The 17,589-nt window shown below is 41.0% G+C and overlaps 1 protein-coding gene across 2 annotated transcripts in view; it reads left to right on the top strand.

Annotated features, from left to right (window-relative positions):
- The window catches only part of C2CD3 (C2 domain containing 3 centriole elongation regulator), a 125,660-nt gene that overhangs the window by 67,555 nt on the left and 40,516 nt on the right, over positions 1-17,589 (top strand). For both annotated transcript variants that reach the window (XM_019974661.2, XM_070803880.1), the window contains 4 exons: positions 3,553-3,821; positions 4,279-4,368; positions 7,514-8,116; positions 9,478-9,816. In XM_019974661.2, coding sequence (XP_019830220.2) covers positions 3,553-3,821; positions 4,279-4,368; positions 7,514-8,116; positions 9,478-9,816 — 1,301 coding nt within the window. The remainder of the gene's footprint in view (positions 1-3,552; positions 3,822-4,278; positions 4,369-7,513; positions 8,117-9,477; positions 9,817-17,589) is intronic.

Here is a 17,589-nt window from a genome sequence, read left to right as displayed (position 1 = left end):
GTTTCAGCTTCAGCATCAGTCCTTCCAATGAATATTCAGGATTGATTTCCTTTATGAAGGACTGGTTGGATCTCCTTGCAGTCCAGCGGACTCTCAAGAGTCTTCTCCAGCACCACAGTTGAAAAGCATCAATTCTTTTGTGCTCAACTTTCTTAATAGTCCAACTGTCACATCCAAACATGACTACTGGAAAAACCACAACTTTGATTAGACAGACCTTTGTTGGCAAAGTAATGTCTCTGCTTTTTAATATGCTGTCTAAGTTGGTCATAACTTTCCTTCCAAGGAGTAAGCGTCTTTTAATTTCATGGCTGCAGTCACCATCTGCAGTGATTTTGGAGCCCGCAAAAATAAAGTCTGACACTGTTTCCACTGTTTCCCCATCTATTTCCCATGAAGTGATGGGACCGGATGCCATGATCTTCATTTTCTGAATGTTGAGCTTTAAGCCAACTTTTTCACTCTCCTCTTTCACTTGCATCAGGAGGCTTTTTAGTTCTTTGCTTTCTGCCATAAGGTGGTGTCATCTGCATATCTCAGGTTATTGATATTTCCTCCAGCAATCTTGATTCCAGCTTATGCTTCATCCAGCCCAGCGTTTCTCATGATGTACTCTGCATATAAGTTAAATAAGCAGGGTGACAGTATACAGCCTTCACGTACTCCTTTCCTGATTTGGAACCAGTCTGTTGTTCCATGTCCAGTTCTAACTGTTACTTCCTGTTACAATCTGAAATCTGTTGCATACAGATTTCTCAGGAGGTAGTTTGGTATTCCCATCTCTTTCAGAATTTTCCACAGTTTGTTGTGATTCACACAGTCAAAGGCTTTGGCATAGTCAATAAAGCAGAAAGAGATGTTTTTCTGGAACTCTCTTGCTTTTTTGATGATCCAGCGGATGCTGGCAATTTGATCTCTGGTTCCTCTCCCTTTTCTAAATCCAGCTTGAACATCTAGAAGTTCATGGTTCACATACTGTTGAAGCCTGGCTTGGAGAATTTTGAGCATTATTTTGCTAGCGTGTGAGATGAGTGCAGTTGTGTGGTAGAATGAACATTCTTTGGCATTGCCTTTCTTTGGCACTGGAATGAAAACTGACCTTTTCCAGTGCTGTGGCCACTGCTGAGTTTTCCAAATTTGCTGGCATATTGAGTGCAGCACTTTCACAGCATCATCTTTTAGGATTTGAAATAGCTCAACTGGAATTCCATCACCTCCACTAGCTTTGTTCGTAGTGATGCTTCCTAAGGCCCACTTGACTTTGCATTCCAGAATGTCTGGCTCTAGATGAGTGATCACACCATCATGATTATCTGGGTCGTGAAGATCTTTTTGTATTGTTCTTCTGTGTATTCTTGCCACCTCTTCTTCATATCTTCTGCTTCTGTTAGGTCCCTTCCATTTCTGTCCTTTATCGAGCCCATCTTTGCATGAAATGTTCCCTTGGTATCTCTAATTTTCTTGAAGAGATCTCTAGTCTTTCCCATTCTGTTGTTTTCCTCTTTGCACTGATCACTGAGGAAGGCTTTCTTATCTCTCCTTGCTATTCTTTGGAACTCTGCATTCAAATAGGTATATCTTTCCTTTTCTCCTTTGCCTTTCACTTCTCTTCTTTTTGCAGCTAGTGGTAAGGCCTCCTCAGACAATCATTTTGCCTTTTTGCATTTCTTTTTCTTGGAGATGTTTTGATCCCTGCCTCCTGTACAGTGTCATGAACCTCCATCCATAGTTCTTCATGCCAAATAAATAAATATAAAAATATATTTTTAAAAAAGAATAACTAGATCATGATCCTGAAGCAAGCTAGCTCACTTTGGACATGAATTCAAAAAAGAAGCAAATGCAGCTTAATTTGGTCCCTGTTACAACTTAAAAGTCAGAATATTTACCTTTAACTTAATGGTCACTAAATAACTATTGGGATCACTGCCATGTGAGATCTTACATGAAAGTAGCTGGTAATATGATCAGTCTAATTAATACTTTTCCTCACTGAATTCTCCAAATAGACTTTTACAGTAACCACTCGAGAACATCTTAGTGAGATACCTGGGCGGTTTTTTAATCATGTTCTACCATATAGTCAAACTTCTGATGGTTTCTCATCGTCAGTAACAATGGTCTCCTAATTTTAATTCTACATTCCTATCATTTAAAAAAAATTAGCATACTCTCTAAATATATGGATACTTATTCATATATGAGTCATCTTATGTACTACTATATTAATATATATATTGTTAAGAGTAGTAAAACTTTAATATATGAAATAACAACTCTAGAAATTTTAATAATTTTTTTCCTGTGCCCAAATAGTTTACTCTCTGAACCCCCTAGATGGTGCTCACTACATTCTAGAGTAGTGGTCCACAGGATAAGGTCCAACCTGCTTGTTCAACATGGCATTCAGGACCCTTCAAAATAATCTGAGTCTTGAAAGAAGAGTAGGAGTTAATCAAAATGCCCAAGAAAGCTGAAAATTATTCCAGTCAAGGAGAAGAACATGTGCAAAAGCCATGGAGGCATGAAATTATGTATAATGGAGTACCTGTTCTGGGTAAGACCCAGCCCATGTCAGAATCATAAACATAGTGTTAAATAAATTAGTTACTATGTAACTGACATATTAAAAAGCAGAGACATTACTTTGCCAACCAAGGTCAGTCTTGTCAAAGCTATGGTTTTTCCAGTAGTCATGTATGGATGTGAGAGTTGGACTATAAACAAAGTTGAGTGCTGAAGAATTGATGCTTTTGAACTGTGGTGTTGGAGAAGACTCTTGAGAGTCCCTTGGGCTGTAAGGAGATCCAACCAGTCCATCCTAAAGGAGCTCAGTCCTGAGTGTTCATTGGAAGGACTGATGTTGAAGCTGAAACTCCAATACTTTGGCCACCTGATGCGAAGAGCTGACTCATTGGAAAAGACCCTGATGCTGGGAAAGATTGAAGGTGGGAGGAGAAGGGAACTACAGAGGATGAGATGATTGGATGGCATCACCGACTCAATGGACATGAGTTTGAGTAAGCGGGAGATGGTGATGGACAGGAAAGCCTGGTGTGCTGCAGTCCATGGGGTAACAAAGAGGCAGACACGACTGAGCAACTGAACTGAACTGAACTGACAGAAAAGGACTCAGAATTTCAATACTCAGATCTCAGAGAGACTTAGTAATAGATAAGAAATTCAGTAGTTTCTCTGAGAACTCATGGGGAAAGTCAGATTAGATGGCAGGCAGTTTTTTTTTAAGTCCTGCATCTGATCTGTGTTGTACTTTCAAGCAAAAAGGGCAAGAAGCCAGACCAGGGCAGTGGAATGTCCTTGTAGTATCACTCTGTTAGGCAGATGAATATTGTCTCCTTCATACACACGTACGCTATGACATCTCTATTACTAAGAAAAAACACTGTGGCCCTGCCAAAGCCTAAATAGGAAACACATGGTCTGTGAGTGTTCTTGGTGGCCTCGTGGGAATGGTGACGTTCCTAGGCAGTCTACTGATTTCTGATACTGCATCCTTCTCATTTCTGATATTCCTGCCCTTCTCCCCTACAGGGCTTTGGCTGAGCAGGAACCTGCTCTGCAGTTTAGTGCCACAGTCGGGGTCAATGCCTTTGTCACCACTCATCTGTCCTTCCTGCCCAAGGGAGAACAGCGCCAAACCCGCCCTGTGGCCTGTTCCTTCTGCCCCGAGTTCTCCCATCACAGTGAGTTCTCATGCAACTTGGTAACTCAGCACTGCAGTGGAGAAGCCTGTTTCCTGGCAGAGCTGTTAGAGTTTGCAGAAGTTACTTTTGCTGTTTATCATGAAGATACCAAGTCAGGTAAGGACAAATGGCTCATAGTCACAATTAAAAAGAGTTCTGTTTTGAATGGTATAGCACTTCCAACTTACTTCTAAAGGGTATAGCAAAAATATGTAGAATATGCATTGAGTGTGTTTAAGAGAATGTAGAGGAGTAAAGCAAATGTGTCAAGTTGTTAGCAACTGAATCTAGGTGAAGGATATATAGGAGTTAGTAAGTATTCTTTCAACTTTTCTGTATGCCTAAATTTTTCAAAGTAAAATTACTCAAGTGTGGGTATACACATACTTAATGATTTAATTTAAATGATTTAGAAGGCATTCAAGATTTGACTGGAGCAAGATAATCTCTAATGCCCTTCAACACTGAAATTGACTGAGTATAAACGGATTCTCATATGGCTATATTGTAACACAAGCCCTTTAGTCAGTAGACCACCAACTAATTTCCCTTTTTTTTTGGTTTGATTTAACAGCCAGTGATATAACCAGTATCCATTCATTCAAAGATTATCTGCTTGGAGTAGTAAAGATTCCAACAAAAGATCTGCTGATGAAGAGATCTGGTAGGGATCCTGGATTATCAGTTTCTGATCCTATCCTTTCCTGTTCACTTCCCTGCTCGAGATCATCTTGTTTGGCTCTCTTGCAAGATATTGGGTAGGGTGAGGGGAGACACCTTAGCACATACTTCTCAATTCTGCCAAATACTTCAAGTTTTCTCAAAAATACTGTAAGTCCTTTGCTAGTTATTTCAGAAGTCTTCTAATAAAGCAGAGAAGCTCAAAACACTGTACTGTCATCTTCCTCCAGGAAAGGGAATGAGGATGATACTACTTATAATAAATATGGCAATACCTATTGCATTGTATAGCACGCTGTAAAATATTTTCTCAGATCTCATTTGAACCTCAGGGTAACTCTTACTGTCAGGGATACTAGGATTATCTTCATTTGACAGATGAGAAAATTTAGGCTCACAGAGTTTAAGTGATTTGTCAGAACCACACAGCCACGTAGTAGAGTCCTGGAAATCAAATTCAGGTTTGCCCATTCTTTTTCACTATATTCTTCTGTCTGACTGAAGAAGGAATGAGACTGCGAGATAGAGACCCGAAAGAAGGTACAACCACCAGGACAGCAGTCTGGAAATACTGGTCCCATCCTGCTTTTTACTAGCTCAGTGACCTTGACCTCTCTGAGTCCCCCTTACCTTATAGATGGAGACTGTTCATGGTAACAAGTCTATGAGGTAGGACTCAGTGAGATAGGATATGTAAAGTACCTGACACATAGTAGACACTCAGTAAATGTTAAGTTTCCTTCTTTTGCCGATCTTCCTCCCTAGGATTATATGATCTTTTTTCCAAAATTTAGCACACATCTCCCAGTTTTAACTGTGAATTGAAATTTGAGCAATACTCAATAAGCAGATACTATGTGCCTGCCAAAAAGAAGTCTCTAAAGCTTGATAAAGCGTTCAAATCTCACTTCTGTCACTTTTTGTGATCTAGGACAAGTCACTTCATCTCTCAGCTCTCTAAATGGAATCTCTAAAAATGGAAGTAATAGGATCTTTGCAGGATTAGTGAAGCGTTCAGTGAAGTTATACATATAAAAGATCTCTGCACAGGGCTGGCCACATGGTTTCTTTCCTTCTGAAACTTACTACAGAGTTTGTCAGCAAATAGGCACCATCGGAGAAATCGCATCTTCACAAATTAAATTTAACCACTTGGAAATAAACCTTTTTACAATTTGGAATGTAGCACTTGTCTTTATAGTCAGTTATTCTAAAGTGAACATTCTGTTTTGTTTCCTCCTGCCAGTAATCTCAATGATAGAATCACAGAGCCAGGGGAACGATCCTATGCAGCAGTTCTTAAGTGCTAAAATGGTGTGAAATTCTTTGTGGATTTATATTTGAGCATTTTTCTGGACCAACTTTCATTACCGCCAAAGGGATCTGTGACCAAATAATGTTAAGAACCACTTGGTTGTGAGGAAATTAATACCCAATGATGAGAAATTACTAAACCAAAGCTGTGGGTTTTTAGACTAAAGTTAAAAGGAGTCTTGGAAATCTACATTCTCATTTCAGCATCCTCATTTTATAAATGAAAGCTTGGAAGGCCCCCCAAAATTAAATGCATTAAATCATAACACCGTAAGTGACCTTTGGCAAATTCGTCTCAATAAGTCTGAATCTTCTCATCTATAATTTTAATTAATAAAATCTCAGAAAATTGCTGTGAATATTATACCAGTCTATAAACTGCTTTACATAATTATGAAATCCAAAAAGCTCAGAAAATTACAAGTTTTTTTAAGTTAGATAAGCAGCCAAACCTGACGCCAACTGACATGAGACTGTTTAGTCTTTATTTTCTGACTTAGGCCACTTCCTGATTATATAAAGTTTTATTGGAGCACATTGTGCCCATTCATTGACATATTGTCTATGTCTGCTTTCTCACTACAATACAATTGAATAGCTGCAACAGAGACTATATGGCTGCAAAGCCTAAAATATTTACCATCTGCCCTTTTACAGAATAAGTTTACCAACCCCTGACCTACGTGACCACTGACTAGTACATAGTATTCAATTTATGTACCATATAACCTTTCTAAGATCTGAAAATTTTTAAAAGTGTAGACAAATCTGATCCTGAAGATTCTAGATAAGATATTCTGAACTTACAATAGGTGGATTGTAGACTTTAAAGCCAGCTATACCTGGATTCAAATCCTAGCTTTACTGCCTGGTAGCTGTAACAACTTGGGAAGGTCTCTGAGCTTTCATTTGCTCATCTGTCAAGTATGGATTATTGTCCTATTTAGTCCTCAGAACTTGACAGGGTTATCAAGAAAATTAAATGATGTAATATGTATCAGGGCTTCCCAGGTGGCGCTAGTGATAAAGAATCCGCCTGCCAATGCAGGAAACATAAGAGACATGAGTTTGGTCTCTGGGTCAGGAAGATCCCCTGGAGAGTGGCATGGCAACCCTTGAAGTATTCTTACCTGGAGAATCCCATGGACAGTGGAGCCTGGCGGGCTACAGTTTAGGGTCACAAAGAGTTGGACATAACTGAAGTAATTCAGAGCACAGTATGTATAAAGCATAAGAGAATTTCTGACACATAATAGATACCCAGTAACAAATAGCTAATATTTAAAATTTTTATTTTAAAGTCTAGTGCCTGGTCCTTTGTATGTGTTCAGTAAGTGGCAGTTCCCTTGGTAAAAGACCCGTAGCTAGACATCTCTCAGATCTCCTCATCCTGTCCCATGCCTTCTCCATTGTACTCATCATATCGTAATACTATTTCACATTTTTAATTCTTTCAAAGCTCTTCCAGAACCATTATCTCATTTGACAATCATAATAACTTTGTCTAGTAAGCAAGATTGGCACTGTTTTTCCCGTTTGTCAGGTAATGAAATAAGGCTAAAAGAAATTAATGGCTTACCCAGACTGAACCACTAATTTTGGACTGAGCCAAGGAGAAAATTCAGATCTTCGGCTCCTAACCTTTGTTCTTCCACCTGATTTCATTGTCTTTCAGTGGTCAGATGAAACGAACTTCAGTGCATTGTGGGTTTATGTTTTCTTTTCTATATTGGACCAGGGTGATGGTGGCTCTTAGGCAGAAAGTCTTTTTACTTTTAAAACAATAATTAAAAATCTTCCTTTTCTCTCATAAGGGATCACAGGATGGTATCCTATTGTTTTCCCAGAAGAGGGAGCCCTGCCTCATGGCTTGGAACTCATGCAGAAGATTGTGGGTGGTCTGGAGCTTTCAGTCTCCTTCACCCATCCTGGAGACAGAGAGCGGGTATTGGAAGCTGCTGAGCTATTGGGCTGGAGCTTTGAGAGTCATCTGAAGGATTTTGTCAAGATGGATGAAGAGGAGCCAGCCACTGTCACCATCTCCACCCCGAGGCTCTGGCTGCCCATTCACTGCGTGCTGCTTGCCGGCCACAACCACATTCATAAGAATACATATTGCTACCTCCGCTACAAGCTATATGATCACGAAGGCTTTTGGACCCCTCTCAAGAAGCCTAAGGAATCTACAAACAAAAAGCAGGTCATGGTTACTTTCAAGGCATCCAAAAGAGCAGAAGTCACTAGGAACCCATCACTGCTTTGGTACTTCAGAGAGGAGAGGTTAGAGATCCAGGTGTGGCGGGCTTATGGCAATGAGAGTGTGGAGAGGCCCCACCAGACAGACAGCTGGATTGGCTCAGCCTATGTGGACTTGACCAGACTTGGGGAGAGGTCAGCAAGGACACTCACTGTCAGTGGTAAGTGATGAATAGCCTTAGCTCTTACGGTTTGAGCACCTCTGCTCTGTGACAAGCACCAAGTGAGATACCCTCTCTGACATTATTTTATTTGGTCCTCCCAGAAATCTATTAGATATCAAACTCATTTTTCAGTCATGAAAATGGAGGCTCAAGTAGGTTGGGTAACTGCCCAAGGTCACATATTAGTAAGTATTCTGGCCATTATTGCATGTTGAAAGATTAATAGTAATTTAGTAATGCTTCTTGAAAGTAAAGAGATTTCTGAAAGAGGTCTGCTGGCTGCTTTAAGAAGGGCATTATCTAGTGACAGCATACCTTAGTGGAGCATAGGTATACAGTCTAAGATCTAAGAACTGGCTCTGAACTTTGTAGCCTTAAAGTACATCCAAATTCATCAGATTGTTGCACCTAACACAGTGCCTAGAACACTAAGTCCTCAGTTAATACATGTAAAATAAGAATGAGTGAATTTAGGGTCTACCTTTAATCCCATGTATAAGAGCCTGTATGATAATCTAAAATGTTGGTTTTTAAATACACTGAGAAGTGTACCTGCTAATGAGATTAGGATATCCTTTCTCTCTGGTCAACACATCTTGCAATCAGAAAATCTACATGGTAATTAACTGGTTCATAAGACAGAAAGGAAAAAGGTAGTATTTTGCAAGTGACATTATGGGTGCTTTTCTTTCGAGCATTTGTTCAGTATTTGCTCTATGTACATGACCCTAGGAATTCAAAAGATAAGTCAAAAATAGTTAATGAACTTGTTGTTTAATGGGGGAATACAGTAGTAAATACATACAGTAAAGTGTAAGATATTCCCTTTTCTTTTAGCCTCCTGCCACCACCTCCTCTTTCCCTTCCAAATGATCTTCAGGGTTACTGCCAAAACCTATTTATTTGGTGAAACAGGCTAAATTGAGCATCAAGTCAGATTCCTAATAAGAGGCCAAAGAAGAGGAACCAGTAGGACTTATGGAAGAAAAGACAGGCTACTCTTGATTTCATCAAATGTTAAACTTTTAAGAGACTCCAGAAGTCATTTAAGTCTAGCTCATGGATTCCTCAGCTCATGGATTCCTTCTGTAGCAGCTGTGCCTTGTAGTCATTCAGCTTTGGCTTAAAATCCAGCCTCTCATTACTTTCCATTATTTCAGATAGAATTGGAGAGTTGCAGGGGAGACAGTAAAAACTCTCTCAGTGTATATTAACCTCACAGTTTCTTTTGCAAATTGGTAAGTTAGGGCCTGTGGCCCTACCAAACAAGAGAGGACCACAAGCACCCTCAGTGAACATCTCCAGGTTTAGAAAGTGTTCCTGCTTGCCTCAATTTATTCTTCTCCATCCTGTTGCAGGTGTTTATCCCCTATTTGGACGAAACGCTTCGAACCTCTCGGGAGCTGCCTTGAGAGTTCATGTGGTTCTTTCCTCTCTTTCTTCACACCCTGGGCCCACTCATGAGCTGGACTCAATGGACTGCAGCAGCCACAGTGAGTCTGAGCAGGTCCCCAGAGGAATTGATGAGATCCAGCTCTCTCCACCACATGGCCACCAGAAGTCTCCAGCCTCCACCCAGGTCCCCTGCAACAACACCACAGCTGAAGTCTGCCCAGCCCAGGAGGGCCCTCCTGAGTCAGATGGAACTTTCACAGTCAGCATTCTGGTAGAGAGAGCAATGCACTTAAGCTTGAAAGGTATGTTCTTCTCACTTACCTATAAACAGGTATCTGACTCTGCAGGCTACAGTCCTGTCTTCATAAGTCTTTCTACTCATGACAGGGTCTGGAGGAATTGTTAATCATCTTAATCAGTAATAATTATATTTTTCAAGCCTAAAGGTTTAAGCAGTGTGAAAGCCTTTCTGAACCTAAGTAGGCCTTCTCAGTTATCTTAATTTTGTGTATCAAAAATTACTCAGTCCAGAAACCAGAGTATCAATTTAGATGCACCTCTTTTCATTTTTCACCATCAAAGCCCCAGATCATTAAATTGCTGTGTCTCTGAAATTTCTGTTAGATCTCTACCTTGGTCTCTGTTCATACCGACTTTATCCCTCTTCATTATATAGCTAGGGCCAAGGATTCTTAGCACTGGATCCATAAGCCCTCAGGAATCCAAGGATTAAAGTCAGGGTAGGTGATCTTGGATAGGAAAATAATTACATCTTTATTTTTATTAACCTCTAACTAAAATTGAGGTTTTCCAGGTAGCCCAGCAGTAAAGAATCTGCCTGCCAAGCAGGAGACATGGGTTTAATTCCTGGATCAGGAAGATCCCCTGGAGAAGGAAATAGAAACCCACTCCAGTATTCTTGCCTGGGAAATCCCATGGACAGAGGAGTCTGGCGGGCCACAGTCCATGGGGTCGCAAAGAGTTGGACATGACTCAGAGACTAAACAGGAGCACAGCAGCAACTAAAATTGAACGTTTCTTCCAATTGTGAGTGTAGGCAATAGAGCCTAGTAGGAGAAGGCGATGGTACCCCACTCCAGTACTCTTGCAAGGAAAATCCCATGGACGGAGGAGCCTGGTAGGCTGGAGTCCATGGGGCCGCAAAGAATCGGACATGACTGAGCGACTTCACTTTCACTTTTCACTTTCATGCATTGGAGAAAGAAATGGCAACCCACTCCAGTGTTTTTGCCTGGAGAATCCCAGGGATGGGAGCCTGGTGACTGCCATCTATGGGGTCACACAGAGTTGGACACGACTGAAGTGACTTAGCAGCAGCAGCATGATGCTGTCAACTATAGAAATCACAGGTATTTTCATATCCCATTTTAGTTACTGCAGATATCTTGCATGTCATTTATTCCTGTCATTACTTCAAAATTTCAGTAGTTATTAAACCAAAGTAATTATTAAACCTAAAACTTAATCTTGTTGTATATTAATAAAACACATGTATTTGCTGTGTCACAGTTTTTTAATGTTTTGATAACTTTGATTTCTTTGTAATCTTATGTATTTTACATTATTCATAAAAAAAAAAAAATACTACTAGAAGAGGCCCATAGACATCCCCAGATGGCCAAAGTAATCCATGGCACAAAGAACCCCTGCCCTACATTTTTTTCGCCCTCGCCCTACTTTTATTCAGCCTTGTAATCGCTCCTAAAATTTTCCCTTTTGCCATCACCCTACTCTTTTGCCTGCTTAATTCCAATTCATCTCTCAAGACTCAGCACAAACATCACCATTTACCAGAGTTTCCTATTTGCTCTCTTACCACCTATTTACCACCTATTTGCTCTCTTAGCACTTTTGCCCTTTTTATCATAGCATATATTGCATATATTAATGTTAACATTATTTGCATGATTTTCTTTTCTGCTAGGTAGGAGCTGTTTAAGAGCAGAGACCTTATCTCATTCATTTATTCATTCCTTCAGTGTTGGGGGCCAGAGTGAGGTACTCCGCCCATGGCAAAGGTCATGAGGAAGGAGGCTCGACACACGCAAAGGTGGGATCGAGCCTCAGGAGTCCCCCTGGAAATCCTCGAGCATCTACCCCCATAACCAGAGCCTGCCTACTTTACTACTTTGTGCTCACCTACACCTCTGACTTTACGGGGGGCTGTTCCCCACCACCTCTTTCGGAGAAGGAGTTAACTTAGAGCTCCAGTTAATAATAATTTCTGGGCGTGATAAGAGTGTTTTAACCTACAAACTCCTCTGAAGGTTCTCTAGCCTGCCTGACAGGCTTGTCCGGCCACATGTGATTGCTCACAGCCTCCCAACCGTGAGAGGCACGAGATGCTTTAAACCTTCTAAAAACCTTAGAAAAGTTAGAAAACTATTAGTATAAGTATAATGGGCTGATTAGAAATTATATTGGTGAAGGGTTTTTCATTTGTTGAGCCAATGTTTGTTGCTAAGTCTCCACATCCCCTGCCCTTACACACATTAATGAATATATAGAAGAAATAAGTATTAACCTTTGATATTAATCACGTTAGACCTTAGGCTAAGTAAATTCTTTCCTTAACTAAAACCCACTACACCCTCACCCTATAGGAATGTAACTTTATTTGGGTGGTGTCTGTTTTAAGAATAATCACCCCTGGAGAAATAAGTGTCCTGGTTGACTGACCGTTGTCACAAGGAGAGGGTCATAAATTGTCAGCAGGCCCCCCTGGCCAGAAGATGATGTAACACCCCTAAGACCTCTGTATACATTTGTATGAAGCACCTGACTTTGATAAAAGTCAGGTCTGCTGACCCCGCGTGACTCTTGCATAACATCTCAGTGTATAAAAGTAGACCATGGAAAATAAAGAATTGGGATCAGTTTCTCGAAATACTGGTCTCCCCATGTCGCTCTCTCTCCCACTCTGGCTGAGTCTCCATCTGGAGCGCGGAACACACCATGCTTACTAATTATGCCTGGGCTTCTAAGATCCGACCGGGGAGGCCTCAGTGTCTCCTCTCCTTCGGGAGAACGGAAGGACGCCTGTGGCCTACGTAAGTGGTGCAAACTTCTTGTCTTGAAGTTTTATTGGTCTCCCGCGTAAACCAAGCCACTCAGCCTCTTTTCTCCACTGAATTTTCCTACTGAGCTATCCTTATTCTATTACTCTTTATATCTTTAATTAATATCTAATTGAAGCTATTATATCCTGATCCTCGCCTATGCTGTCTCTCCTTCGAATACCCTGGATCAGCCGGGGCTGGTTCCGGGCGCTTCAGCAACAAAACATATCCTATTTGCTGTGTGAGCACTGTCCATGGTGCTGGGGATAAAGCAGTGAACAAAATGACAATAATAGTGCCCTTATGAAGCTTGGAGAAGGCAATGGCACCCCACTCCAGTACTCTTGCCTGGAAAATCCCATGGACGGAGGAGCCTGGAAGGCTGCAGTCCATGGGGTCGCTGAGGGTCGGACACCACTGAGAGACTTCACTTTAACTTTTCACTTTCCTGCATTGGAGAAGGAAATGGCAACCCACTCCAGTGTTCTTGCCTGGAGAATTCCCAGGGACGGGAGAGCCTGGTGGGCTGCTATCTATGGGGTCGCACAGAGTCGGACACGACTGAAGTGACTTAGCATATGAAGCTTACATTCTAGTAGGATTATATTCAGCCCTGTATTTCCAGGCAATAAGTTGTGTATGTTTATGACTTTGAGCAGTTATTGTCTCTCTTTGTCTTGAATTTCTCATCTGTAAATGGCTGTGATTATCAGTTCTGAGAAATGTGATTATTCTGAGAGCTAAAAATCCATAGCTTTGTGAGTCCAGAAGATTTCAATGTATGTCTTTTGATTTGGCCTTCCTGCTTGGCTCCTACAGATTCTGTGTTGCCTCTCAGTTTTTGCTGTGTATCCTTATTACTTTGGAACAGAAACAGAATTCATGCTCACAGTAGCTGTTATCTGTCTTTTATTTCTATTTCTCCATATACATACTACCAACAGATGTTACTTCCAGAATTATAAGCTTCTACAAAGACCCTGAGGTTCTCAACCTTCTCATCACCTTTGTGTGTCAGAGACCTTGAAGCGTTCTGTCTCAGGACAGAGTCTTCTCCACATACAATCTTGCTGTGCTGTATTAGAGATACTGAGGTCCCGTATGAGTCACAAAATTAGGAAACAGTTTACGCTTTTTGTCTGCCCTACCAATGCAGCCCATCTGTGACAAGTCTGATAAGGAATGAATTTAAGGACAGCACAAAAAAGCTTTTGATTTTTGCAAAAATTGTTTTGGGTTTTTGTTTTTGCATTGAAAATAAAATTTAATGTGCAAAAACATTGTTATGTTCCGTTTTAGGGGTTGCCTCCATGTTGCAAAAAGCAAAATATGCTTGTAACTTCTCAGTTAGACAGCAAATTGCATTTTGAAATATGGCTTGACAATTAGCAGTAATTTATTGAACATCTCTTTGTACCAAATTCTACTCTTACTTTTGTACATTAATTATCTCACTTAATCCTTACCACTATCCAGTATTCTTGGGCTTCCCTTGTGGCTCAACTGGTAAAGAATATGCCTGCAATGCAGGAGACCAGGGTTCGATCCCTGGGTTGGGAAGATCCTCTGACTTCCCTGGTGGCTCAGATGGTAAAGCGTCTGCCTACAATGCAGGAGACCCGGGTTTGATCCCTGGGTTGGGAAGATCCTCTGGAGAAGGAAATGGCAACCCACTCCAGTACTCCTGCCTGGAAAATCCCATGGATGGAGGAGCGTGGTAGGCTACAGTCCATGGGGTCTCAAAGAGTAAGACACGACTGAGTGACTTCACTTTCACCCACTCCAGTAGTCTGGCCTAGAGAATTCCATGGACTATATATAGTCCATGGGGTCACAAAGTTGGACAAGACTGAGTGACTTTCACTTTAATCCTTAGCACAAAGGATTATTTTATGAGCAGATTACAGTACATAACCATTTCATAAATGAGGAAACTGAAGCTCACAAAACAAATGACTTGAGTTACACAGTTGATAAGCTCTATAGAGCTGGAATTTTAATCCTAAAGCCTGACCTAAAGGAATTTCACCTAAAGCCTGTGCTCTTTGGTCTAGTACACAGTCTTTACCTTGCCTCTCCGGATGTATTTATCAGTTTATCTGTGTTTATCATTTAGTCCTGCTTACGCTGTGTATTGCCAGGGTAATTATGTACTGTATGTCCAGTCCTGTGCTTATGTTGCAAGAATGGTAGTTCAGTTCAGCAAGTAGTAAATGTTAGGCCAGTGCCAGGTACAGAAAGTCCAGAGCAAATGGCACACAGTTTCTGTCCCCTAGGAGATGATCACCCAGATAAGGGGATATGATGAACTGACGTGATTTTAGAGGGGCCGTGGACACAGTGGTGGCACCATAGTGACTTTCTTTCCCTTCTAGTCATAATAAATAGCAAGCCAGTCCCTGGCTCATGCACCTTTCTTAGCCTAGATTCCTTTCTCCCTTCCCCAGTTACCAGTTACCAAATTCTCCCCAGCAACCTGCTCTTTCTCTCTGTCACCTTGTTCCAGCCATGCTGGCCTCTTTGCTTTTTTCTTGAATGTATAGGCAGACTCCTGCTTTGAGGCTTTTGAATCTGATGTTCACTGTGTGCCTGGAACATTCTTCACTTTTGGCCTGGCTTTACTGAAATCACTGACTCAGCTAGACCTTCCTTGGTCACCCATCTAAACTTACAGCCTCCCCCAACAATACCTATCCCTTTTTCCTGCTTTATTTTTGTCTATGGCCTTTAAATAGTGTATTTTGTTTATCTTCCGTCTTTCTAGAAAGACAGCAGTTCTAGAGAGACAGCAGTTTTTTGATTTATTGACTGCTAAATCCCCAACACCTCGAACTATGTCTAACATATAATACAAGCAGTAAATATTAAATGAGGAAGCAGAGACCTTGTTCAAATGCCCTTTCTCTCCTTTTAATATGTTCTGTGATTTTCTACTTTGCTTCTCCTGCAGGAAAGTCGCTTATGTGGAATTTTAACAGAGGATAGTAAGGATTAGATTCATTCAACATATAGATAGTAAGTTACTGCTGTATCCAGTACAGGGTATAAGATCATGTCCTCTTACCCAGAAAGTTTTATATCACCTTTTCTCTATTCTCACTGATTCCTTGCATGTTCAGGCTTCAGGAATTTAGATTAATGGGATTGCCCTCTCAACAATTGCTGTGAACAGTATTCTCCTTCAGTATCTTCTTCATTCTACTACTGAGATTATATTATGTCTGGTCAACAAATGTGACCTCATCTCTCCACTTAAAATACTTTGTTGACTTCATGTCACTGCAGTCAAGTGGCCTAGCACACAGAGTACTGCCGTGTGGCCTAATCAGTCTTTCCAGCCTCATCTCTCACTCTTTCCTATATTAGGCAATTTGCTTTTTGCCAGTGCCCCATCCTCTATCATGTTACCCTTGATCATGGTCTTTCCTCTACCTGGTATGGCTTCCCTCTTATTCAGTGAACTTGCTCCTCGTCCTTCAAGAGTAAACTAGATGATACTAACACTTTGCAGCCTACTGACCACCTCTATTAGTAGAATACTTTCCTCTCTGTTCCCAAAACTTGCTTATTCCACCACCATCCCTACACAGGTTTCCTCCTTCGTATCACTTATTATTCTGTACTGAAAATGTTTCTTAATGTGTCTCTCCTTAGGCTGTCTGTTCCCTGGGGACAGGGACTGTGTGTTTATTTCTGTATCTCAATACCTGTGTCTTCATGATGCAGCTAAGCAGGCATAATGTCCTTTTGTTTGTGAATACGATACTCACTGCCTCTTGTATTTCTGGCATGAGTTACAAATCTGTAAATCACTTGTTCTTTTGCCTCTTTCTGTTTAGCCAGGGCAGATTAAGCATCTCTTGTCTCCCAAGTTCTACTCTCACAGTGATAAGCCCATATAGTCCCTCCCCCGCAAATATTGATGGTTCACTCAGACTCTGTGCTGGGCCCTTAGTGTACAGACCTGCACATCATCTCTCTGAAATGTACTTCCAAATGATGATATAATAGAAAGACTTCTGGAATGGGATTCAGAAGACTGGCTTCTGGCCCTAGCTAAGCCATTAACTTATATAGTGACTTTGGGCAACCCATTTCTCTTTTCCTCGACTGTGAAATGTAATAGTCTTATAAGATCATCTCTAAGCATATGGAGCTGAGGCCAGCATATCCCACGCTGTGAGTCAGCTATAAATTGCCAAGTTCTTATGAAAATTCTGGGTAGATGCTTCCTTAATATCCAAATTGACCGTCCTGCCTTCAGCAGTGTTCTCAATGTGTCCATCCCTCTCATGCCTTAGAAGCATCTTCATTGATGAAGGGAACAAATGACTCTTTAGTGCAAAGCTGAATGCAGAGGCTCATAAACAGCCCTGAATTATGCCTTACACCTGAGACAGTGTAGTCCCCACTGTGGTCCTGGTTCTGAAATACAAGAGTTTCTTGGATACTTTTGTTGAAAAAACTCTGAGGAACCTTCAAGAATCAGCTTCAGTACTCATAAGATAGACATGACGAGTATCTCTCGCCCTGTCTTACAGATGAAGCCATCAAGGAACAGAGAGGTAAAGTGATTTGAGGTCATCTAAATTATACCCAGTGAAAACCCAAACCATCCTCAGTATCACCAGCCTTTAGAGGTTCTCTTTCAACTACCCAGGCAGGGTTAGAGGTCCTTCTGCGTTCCCACAGCCCCCTGTGCTTTTGGTATAGTCTTTATCGTATTATATTATAATTATCTGTTTTTGTCTGCCTCCAGATCAAGAATCAGATCTGACTCATCTGTGCATGTAAGCCACAGAGCAGGTGTCAGTTAATGATAGCTTAACAAAACTGAGCTAAGTTTTTATTAATGTACAAATCTGGGCATTGCTTGAGGGAAAGTTTCCATCTATTTACTCCAGGCCAGAGGGAGAGCTTTTCTTTTAACCAGGTAGAATTAATTAGAACTATTGCAATGGAATATCCCTGGAATATGAGTTAGGAAACCTTCCA

This window comes from Bos indicus, chromosome 15 (genome assembly GCF_029378745.1).
Source record: "Bos indicus isolate NIAB-ARS_2022 breed Sahiwal x Tharparkar chromosome 15, NIAB-ARS_B.indTharparkar_mat_pri_1.0, whole genome shotgun sequence".
Classification (NCBI taxonomy): Eukaryota; Metazoa; Chordata; class Mammalia; order Artiodactyla; family Bovidae; genus Bos; species Bos indicus.
The sequence above is the reverse complement of the archived record's forward strand: the minus strand, read 5'-3'. Positions and strand labels throughout refer to the sequence as shown.